A 9,946-nucleotide genomic window follows, 5' to 3' on the forward strand; every position below is an offset into this window, starting at 1 on the left:
ACAGAATGTGATGCATCTTTTGGATTTCAAAAATTTTGTACTATTTGAAAGTTATTGTTGTTTTTCAATTAGTGTGTCAATCAACACTTTATACATAACTCCATTAGAAAGAAGTAATAATTACTTACTAAAATTGTAAGTTGATAGACATTAATTTTATGGAAAGCTAAGAACATTTTTATGAAATCCTTGTTGTTTCATGAAATTTGGGTGAAAAAAAAGTTGTTAGATACATGTTTGAAGTAAAAGAAACACGCAAGAACAAGCAAGAAACATGTTTTCAAGACTTTTTTAAACTTGACCATACAGGGTTGGTATCCAAAGATATAATAGGCCTTATAAAGGTATTAATTTTTTTGTTTGGTATCAAGATGGGTGGGAAAAAAGATAGAATAGATTTATAAAAGGAGAAACTTAATTTATTTTTTCCCAAGGTTTACTATTTGATTCTAAAATTCATAGTGTCTTTCTAACTTCTTCCAAAAAAAATTTATGGGATAAGCTTCTCATTTTTGACATCTAGATTGATTAAATATGATTTATTTCCCTTACTTTAGATATAATTTAATCAAATATGAGGTTTTTTCTTGAGTAACTAACATGTCTTTCACATGGCTTCTAATCCAGATTGGCACAAGATTAGAAAATTTAAGCCACACATAGACATGTTTTTCCCATTTAGTAATCGTGGATTTGAAATCAATTTAATTTGAAAATATTTTTTCAAGCTAGATATTCATCAACACTTGATGGCTTCTTTTAGATTGTCACAATATTCCCTGTTATTAGTGGATTTGAATTATATGTAAAAATGAACACATAAGACCAAATCTGTAAACTACAATAAGAATCCTTATGGATTGTACAAATCTTATATCTTTTACTGACACAAATTTAGAAAATTTAAACCATGGGTAGTTTGTTTGTCCCAATTATTAGCCATGGTTTTAAAATCAGTTTGACTCCCAAAAATAAATTGTTAAAAATAGATTTACCTATTTTGACTTAGGGCCTTGTGGTTAGCAAAAGTAAGATGACAATATTTGATGCAAACCTATACAAAAGAAGCTCTCCATTTAAATGCTCTAACTTGCTACCTATATATCAAAAATCCTTTGCAGAAGTGTATTTGTAAAATATAATATCTATAAGAGTGTATTTGGTACCCATATCAAATAAGAGAACAAAAATTTCTCAAACTCAAACCTAAATCATCTTTCTTAAGAATCTTGCATTGAAACTGAATAGCTTGAAATTTGATAGTTTTATTTAAACTAACTAGTTTTTTCCATTCATAATTTTATCTAATAATATATGATATTAAATTATAAATATTAAATACTTTTTTTTTTCTAAGTGCTTGAAATTGTTTATGTTTGATCTCAAATTTTAATTTTTGAAGGTTTTTTAGTTATTTGCAATTATTTGTGCATTTTATATGATGTTATTATGCTATTTGTTATTTTCACATCTAGGAGTAGCATCATTTGATTAGTCATGTTTCATTCTTACACTTCCTTTTTTAATCTCTTAGGCTATCGAAAAAAATGAAGAATAAATATGCTTCTTCTTCAGTTTTTTTTAGTTTTTTTTTGAGCAATCACATTTACAACTATCTTTCTACATATGACATGCTACTATAGTTCCATCATGTTGAAAATGAAACACTTTGGTTTTCTAAAAAATATGTTAAGCCAAGAAACATTTCTACTACACAACTAATTGGTGGAAATATATAGTATGAAGGAGTTTGTTTGGGAAAGAAGTGTTAAATGTTTGAGAAATTGATTTTTTATTTACTAATATTTAATATTGTGTCCATAATATGTTTTTTTTTTTTTGTGAGGAAACTCCCACATTATTTTATAACACGATATTGAGAATAAATACAATAAATATGGTATTTCAAGTAAAGCCAATATTATACTATTTTGTGGAGAGCTTTACAAGAATTAAATATTTTAATATAGTGAATATTCAATTATTGATGTTTGGAAATATTGGATGTTAAAAATTATATTTAAAAATAATATGACTATTTTTTTATACATTTGTTCACATTGTCTCTTAAGAGGCAATAATTGAGATATAAAAACATATCATCTTTCTAGAGACAATAGTTACATATAAAGAGCAATTGTCTCTCGGAAGAGAAAAGTGATATTGTCTTAAATCTCAATACAAATTTTCATTTTATGTTGTCTTTAAAAGACAATATTTGAATATGGTAATTAAAGACAAAGGGATAACAGTAACATTTGAGATGACAAAGCACTTTTTTTCATCTCAAATTAAGACAATTAACTAGGCAATTGTCTCAATAATTGTCTCTATCTACCATTTTATGTAGCAGTGAATCAACATTTTAAAAATATAAAATGAATGTCACACACACAACTTGACATATAAAGGAGGTTGATTAAAATATCTTACATAGAAACAACATACCTTTTCAAATGTATGAATCTATATGTATCCCGAACAAAACTCTACACTGACTATAATTCTAAGAATGAGAAAGCATTGTTTATGCAAGCTATATTTGAGTTTTATCTTACCCATTTCTTTACTAGGTACACTAGTTAGATGATGAAAGAAAAAATGTTTGGTAGATAGCAGTAATCAAAGCTAAACATTTTTATGATAATCAATAAGAAAATAATAGGTAAGACAAATTTAAAGTCATAATGAAATTTAGTACATTATGATATATAATTCACAAACAATTTCAAATGAAGATCTCCAATATGTAAATATTATTTCTAGTCATACTTACAAAGAGCAATGTTATACAACAAATAAATATAGCTCAAAATTTATGAAATGGGTGTTTGTCTTTAAGTACCTAGAAAAATGAACAAGATGAGATCTCTCTTAACTTTAGATTTGTGGCCAAATTTTGGTTAGTTCCACTAAAGATGGTGCTTTCATTCAAGATTGTTCTATTATTAAAAACTTTGAGCTCCTTAGGCTTAGGAGATTGCATATTGAATTTGAATCAAAAGAAATCAACTTTTGCACTAATGCAATAATTATATGCTCTATCTTAATTCTCATGAATTTTCTTTACTCAATTGAATATTGGGAGTTAGAAGCTACCAATGATGGAAATAATTTAAATTTTAGAAGATTAAGCATTTAAGATTAAATTTATTTTTAATATAATATATATCAATGACAGATATATTAATTAACATTTGATGTGATGTAATGGATTGAATACGTTAAAATATGAAAGATAAAAAAAGAAAAAGGAATTGATTTTTATACTAATAGTTTGTAGTATAAACTAATTAAAACAAAGAAAATTTGTTATTGTTATAACTATTTTAAATAATGAATATTTGTATATATTTCCTTTCAATTCTGCTTAAGTTTTCCCATCTTAAAAAGAAGAGTGTTCACATATAAAACAAGTTATACAAATAAGGAAACTAATTGGGATTAACATAATAATTTTAGATGTTAAATTAAATAGAAATATTTTTCACTGATTCTATAAAAGGATAATTTATAATTATTGAACATTAAAAATATCTATAGACAATATACTTTTAGCTTAAGGTTTTCAATTCATTATGACTACTGTTTAAACTGATGGCAAAACATAATACAATAAATGCTTAAGCAAGGAAGAACTAAGAGAAATAGTATTCACCTATAAAATAAATAATTCAAATAATGACACTAATGCTTAGCATGACAATTTCAAATACTTTTAGATTAACTATTGTTCATTGATTCTATAAACAAAATTTATGTTTTCAACATAAGAACAGTGGGTTAAAGCTCGATCCTCTTCTCTCCTAATGGAAACACATAATGATCTGCTCAAATTTTGCACATTTTAGAGCACTTTCTATCTCTTTTACAACTCACACAACCAATTTCTCATTTAACAACTGAAGAAACCTATTTAACCTACAAAGTTGGGATAAAACCTACTCTTGGTATATATATTTTACAAAAGACTTGGTATATTTCTATATATGAATCTCCGGTTCTAATAGAGTCTCATTTTTTATGAAATTGAATAATGCTCTAAAAAGGAATACAGTTAGAACCAAAGATGATACCATTCCTATGATTAGATAGAGTCCTTTGAAGCTTCTCACATCTAGTCTTGAATATTTGGGAAAGTTAGGACATGTAGTAAAAGAGTCTTTGAAATATTTGTTTTCAAACTTTTGAATCTCACCAATAGCAATAAGGTTTAAAATTGCTTGAGAAAAATCTTGTGTTTGATGTGAAGCTTTAGGAAAAACCTAAAATCATGAAAAATATATAATTGTTAATATTCTACATCCGATTTAAAATATATATATTCTACATCTAAAAACAATAATATATGTACATAATAAAAATATAGAAATTGGAAGAAAACTTACAAAACCGAAGCCACCACCTTGATACGTGCGCCCCACTGTAGAATAACCGCATCGGCCAGAAAGGAAAGCACGAACATATGGCAGCTCATCTAATATCGCATCCACGCCTCCATTCTCTGCTCCTTTTGACAAAGCTTCCTCAAACTCTAGCTGAGAGAAAATTGGGTTCAGTTGTTTATTGGCAACTCCCAAATTGTCCATTAGAAAACTAGCCACGTATGATCCGTGATATCCCACTTTGTAATTACTCAAACCATTTATGACTGGCGTAATTTGCTCGGCAGTCAATCTTGAAGCGAGATTAGCTGTGTAGCTCGACGTTAAAACGAAGGCTACAAACATCCACACTACAACAACTATTCGACTCAGACTGTTACGGACACTCTCTTCTGCAAAATAGATAATATGCAAAAACTATATTTAGGCGTTATAAATTAAATCAGCATATATGTAAACAAGGCGAAACGGAAATGCTTACGCTGGGCGTAAAAGACAGCAGAAAAACCGAACCTGGAAAATATACACGGTAGAATTTAGGTTAAATGAAATTAAAATCATGTGGAAACAGAAGTAAGAAATCAATGATAAAACATGATACCAGAGCAGAGTAACCACTTGATTAGCGGGAGCTCCTCCGAAGTCTGGATTAATCTTATGCTCGAGCAGCCACACCACGAGTCCTGTGGATATTACAAACGCCGCGGTTGTGGTCCACAGTGCTGGAGTAAATGGCTCTAAGAATGTCCAACCGTTGTTAAACTCTTCCCTTATCGTCGTGGGAGCTACGATCACTAAACTCGTTTCTGTGAATGGTTGTGTGAAATCAACAATTTCACTCCGCTCTGCTGTAATTGTAACGTCGCCCACAACTGCGTCGAATTTCTGCCAAACAAAAAGGAGTATATATTAAGTTGGCAACTCTCTGGTCCTCTTCTAAATATTAGAAAAAAATCGAAGGAATTAATACAGACCTTGAGATACACTTTCTGGATGAGATCATCATAGGAATCAGCAATTGTCGTATAATAAGGAACTAAATCATACTGCAGTTGATAGTCAAGTCTTTTCACAACAGCCTCAAATACATCAATGATGAACCCACTGAATGTACCCTCATTACTACTCTCGTTCTTAACAGAGAAGCTGACCAATTGGTTCCACCCAGTCACAGGTACTGCAATTTTCAGTCTATTTGGAATTACCCAATCGCGAGGAACCGTGGAATGTCCACCAGGCCAAATCACAAATCGAAGCCCCTCGTTACTAAAAGATGCAGTTTTGAACAATTTAGAGGAATTGTATGACCAAAACCCAACTGTTTGATAGCTTTTTCCTACCACATTCACTATCTCATAATTACAATCATACATTTCCCTGTCACGGAACTTAACAAGTCCGCTTAAACTAGAAAAATTTGTTAATAAAATCTCCTGCAACAGCTTCTTTCCTTGCTGGAATACCTGGATTTTGGTATTTGCTACAACTGCAAGGTGGGTTGATGGTATCGAAAAACTTACATTTCTTGTCATCTTTCCAAATGCTCGAGCTATAATGAGAACCGAGTCATAGGCCAGCAAGCCATATGCATTCAGCTCACTCACTCTCATGTTGGGGTTGTCAAGCCTAAATTGTCTTTCCCACCTTTTAGTGAAATCATCTAGCTGTTTGGAATTGGAGACGTGTGCTTTAACTCCAAGGAGGCCTTGCATGGATGACATTGTAGAAGCATTTCCTACATAATCCCAAAGGCTTGTAAACTCTTGGGTTGTTATCCACACATACCCAGCCTCCGTCATTCCTACCTCACGCGCCTCCATGAGTAGATCGATGCTCAGATCATAAGGGGTGTGGAGAACAAGAATACTGGATTTGATTGTCTTGAGTTTATGAAGCTCTTCCCTTAATATTTGTTTCTGTGCATTTGAAGGAATCATTGACGTGTAAACAATAGTAGAGTGAAGATCTTCATCTCGGAGGGCGTCACTCAATGCGGACAAAGCCCCGGAACCAAAATCATTGTCTGAGTGAAGAAATGCAATACTTCTCCACCCGTACTGCTTAACTAGAGCTGCGATTGCTTTCATCTGAATCCGATCGTTGTGTGTCATGCGAACAAAGTAAGGGAATCTGTCGTTGGAGAGGGCAGGGCTTGAGTCAGACAATGACAAAATTGGTACATTGGCCACCTCTGCAAGATGTGATATAAAGGGACTAGCCTCCGTTGTCACTGTCTGTGTTATTGCCATTACTTTGTTCGCCAAAAGATCAACAGCTGCATTCACCCCATAAAATTATATCTCAACGTAGAGTTTATAGATGGGATTATAATTGAGAAGAGGAAATTATAGTATTCACCATACCGGATCTCTAATAGACGACATAAAGCACTTTGTATCTTCACAATATGATATTTGAAAAAAGATAAAAAACAGGTTACAATATAATTTTACTGTCGATTAATGTAGGCAAAGAATTAAGAAATGAAACAGCTACAACTCTACTTGATTAATTAATAATTTATTAATTGTCATTCGTATATGTATATCGTAGAAATATTTAGATGGTGAGGTGGTTACAAATCCAAATCCTTTTTTTTTATCAGTGTTGGGCATCTAAACACCAAAGTTTCCCTACTAAAATAAATAAATAGATTCAAGAAACTCAACAACAATCTTACGATGCTAGCAACTACGTTAAGATTCTACTGCTACACCAACTGAGACCACGTATTTTGTGATCGTCGAGCTGAGCTGACTTGTGACTCATGAAGAAATCTGCAGAAAAATTTGGAAATATAAATTCAACACAGTGTTCTGGACATTGCGAATAAACAATAGGTAGATAAATATATGGTCGAATCATAAACAATTTGTAGATAAATTTTAACGAGTGTGCATGTTATAAGGATGAATGGTATACTTAGCACTAAATAATCTTTACGCTGTTCATAAAATAACGTGTAAGTCTGTAATGATTGTTAAAAACCTCATCAATGAGGGATAATGTTTAATGTTATCAGATCTGCAATATAAATAATATTATTGTGTTGTTCGAAAATTGTAGCAGCGCTCTTTCAAAATCTCTGTTTTTCTCCGTATTTCCAATTTTATAAATAGTATAAGAGCTCTTGTTATCCTGATTTCTTCATTTGGTATCAAAGAGCACTAAAAAGGTCTTGGGAATGACACTATCATAGTCAATCGAAGTTGATTGCAGGGCATATTCACAAGTGCAGGTTTTTCATAAGAAGATCAATCTTGTAACCGCCATGTCAAAACAGTACTTCTCACCATGGTATTTTGTGTGGATGTGGGTACTTGCCAAAAGGAAATCATTACCATTAGATGCCAGTCAAAAGAAGTTTTAAGAGAGACGAGTTTGTTGTGTATTGAATTAATATATTGCTGGAAAGTTTGTGCTTTGTGCTGTAGATGAGAAAGGATAATAGGCAATCATCTATAATATAAAGAGGTGACGTAGTCAAATTTAGTTCGGGTGGAATAAAAAGAAATTGGTCTCTGCTGTACCAGAGCTGGGCTTGTGTGAAAAAATTTGTTTGAGTGTGTCAAATCTGTTTGTATATATATTTCTCTGTTCTTCCCCTGTTTCACATTCTTCAAGAACAGGGGAGATCGGTCGGCTTGCAAGTTATAATTTTTGTCTGCGGTTTTTAAAGGACTACCTAAGAATTAAAAAAAGACAGAGCACAAGAAGAAATCGGAGACTTTAACAGAGCACTGAAACAATTTTCACACAAACACAATGATTTTATTTATATTGCAGATCCACTTACATAATGCTTCAGTTGTGAGGTTTTTTACAACCATTTAGGCCTAAAAATGATTCTTTGTGAGGAATGCATTTTCTAAAAATAGACCATAAAGTAAACTCATGCATTTGGTATACAAAATCAGCACATACATCTACTAGCTATCAATCACGATTCCACATGGTGAGCAGCGTGGGTAACTGGAGCGAACTGGTGTGCCTATCGATGGAATAGAGGGGTGAAACTGTTCAGCTGCGTAGGTTTCTTTATTTTATTTTATCTATTATGTTGATGTTTTTGGGTGAGATTGAGATTGTATGTTAGTTTATCAACATCAATGTTTCGGATCATATTTAATGATCTGTCATCAGAATGAGAGAGCTAAGATGTAAGAACAATAGATTTTAGTCAAAACTGAGCACTTGAGAGTTTCCTCCATGGTTAAACCCAAAGCTTGCAACCCTATTTGCAAAACCTTCACCAAATGTTGTGCCTTCTCACAATTTGACTTGCTGTGGAAATTATCTCCTACTTATCAATAAAAATCCTTTTTCCTGATTTTCCATAATGTACAATTGATACTTAATTCTCACGTTGACAGTTTTATATGGAAGAAAATACTGGGCATGGGATCAGTTTAGCAGAAATACCAGCGGAAGCGATTTCAAGTGGTGCTTGCGCCTCTCGGAGGTGAAGAAACATTTGAACTCCTCTGAATAGCTGAGATTGATCGTTCACATCATCCACCGCTAACTTTAGAGCAGTCTTCGCTATCTTTCCCGAATAAGAAGTGGAATCAACAATCACCCCTAAATTCACAGTCTCCATTTGAACTGCATACTTTACACTCGCAACCGCTAAAACACATATAAGCGCAAATATTCGCAGAGTTCTCATCTGTGATCTCTTGCTTCTAACTCCCTTCTCTAAACTCTGCCAATTTAGCATCTGTAAATAAATAACTATTTCAAGCGGGATTAGAGCCTTGCAACGCCATTTCCAGTAAGAACGCAAGAATCACTCCGTGGAATTTAGATAATATCACGCGGAACACTATAAAACGCGTAGAGGAAAAGAAAAATGGAAATGACTGAAAGTAAAGAGCTGTATTTGTCAGTGACCCCATTATTAGTTCTGCCTACTGGACAGAACTATTGGTGACCCCATTATTAGTTCTGCCTACTGGACAGAACTATTGGTGACCCCATTATTAGTTCTGCTTACTGCACAGAACTATTGGAATCGTCCGATACAACAATTAATTTCAATCAATCACTTCTACGATTTTTTAAAGACTGTTGGATTTGATAAAGTTTGGCAATTTTTAGTGAATTAAAATATATAAATAATATTTTTAATATAAATTTCTATTGATTACTTGCAATGAAAAAATTAGTATTTATAAACTTTAATTAGAAAAAAATATCATATCATCATTTAATGCAATTTATTATCTATGGTACAAGACCATTAAAAGAGCGAGCTTACTTTTTTTTGTTTTGCTTATTCTCATCTCAATCAATCCTATCTCATCTACAATTTTGCCACATACAATTCAGGGAGAAAAATGAATATTAGCAGTTGCATGCTTTTGTGCATGCAACACTAAGCCTATAGGAGATTGCACACAAAATAGATCAATAATGTTATACTCAAAAAAAATTTAAAACTAAAATAAGAAACAAAAAAGAACAGAAAAGGAGATGAAATAAGAATATAGATAAGACAAAAAAATATAAAATTAAAATAATATAAATTATATGCAATAAAGAATACTATAATCAGTAAA

General features: G+C 31.9%; 1 protein-coding gene across 3 annotated transcripts; it reads right to left on the reverse strand.

Annotated features, from left to right (window-relative positions):
- Positions 1-3,694: 3,694 nt before the first annotated feature.
- On the reverse strand, positions 3,695-9,222 carry LOC149559492 (glutamate receptor 2.8-like). Of its 3 annotated transcripts, none has more exons than XR_016365168.1 (6): positions 8,808-9,222; positions 5,360-6,660; positions 5,004-5,270; positions 4,867-4,898; positions 4,389-4,777; positions 3,695-4,265 (listed from the first exon to the last, which is right to left on the reverse strand). XR_016365168.1 is itself a non-coding variant. In XM_089833408.1 (6 exons), exons 1-6 carry the CDS (start codon positions 9,103-9,105, stop codon positions 3,984-3,986), a joined length of 2,586 nt encoding a protein of 861 aa, XP_089689534.1. In that variant the 5' UTR covers positions 9,106-9,221; the 3' UTR covers positions 3,695-3,983. The 3 variants fall into 3 exon arrangements, 2 of the variants coding, with proteins under 2 accessions (XP_089689534.1, XP_089689535.1); XM_089833408.1 differs by having other exon boundaries at positions 4,987-5,270; positions 8,808-9,221; XM_089833409.1 differs by having other exon boundaries at positions 4,406-4,777; positions 4,987-5,270; positions 8,808-9,220.
- Between the last annotated feature and the right edge of the window lie 724 nt (positions 9,223-9,946).

The sequence above is a fragment of the Cupressus sempervirens genome, chromosome 5, assembly GCF_028749045.1.
Source record: "Cupressus sempervirens isolate cs-2001-9-10 chromosome 5, ASM2874904v1, whole genome shotgun sequence".
NCBI lineage: Eukaryota > Viridiplantae > Streptophyta > Pinopsida > Cupressales > Cupressaceae > Cupressus > Cupressus sempervirens.

What these genes read in the sequence shown, in the direction of transcription:
- LOC149559492 (XM_089833408.1), bottom strand. Translation starts at nt 9,105, where the DNA reads ATGCTAAATTGGCAGAGTTTAGAGAAGGGAGTTAGAAGCAAGAGATCA. An exon ending in CAAGTGGTTACTCTGCTCTG is followed by an intron (nt 4,899 to 4,986) that starts GTATCATGTTTT and finishes TATATTTTCCAG; the next exon opens with GTTCGGTTTTTCTGCTGTCT. An exon ending in TGCTGTCTTTTACGCCCAGC is followed by an intron (nt 4,778 to 4,866) that starts GTAAGCATTTCC and finishes TCTATTTTGCAG; the next exon opens with AAGAGAGTGTCCGTAACAGT.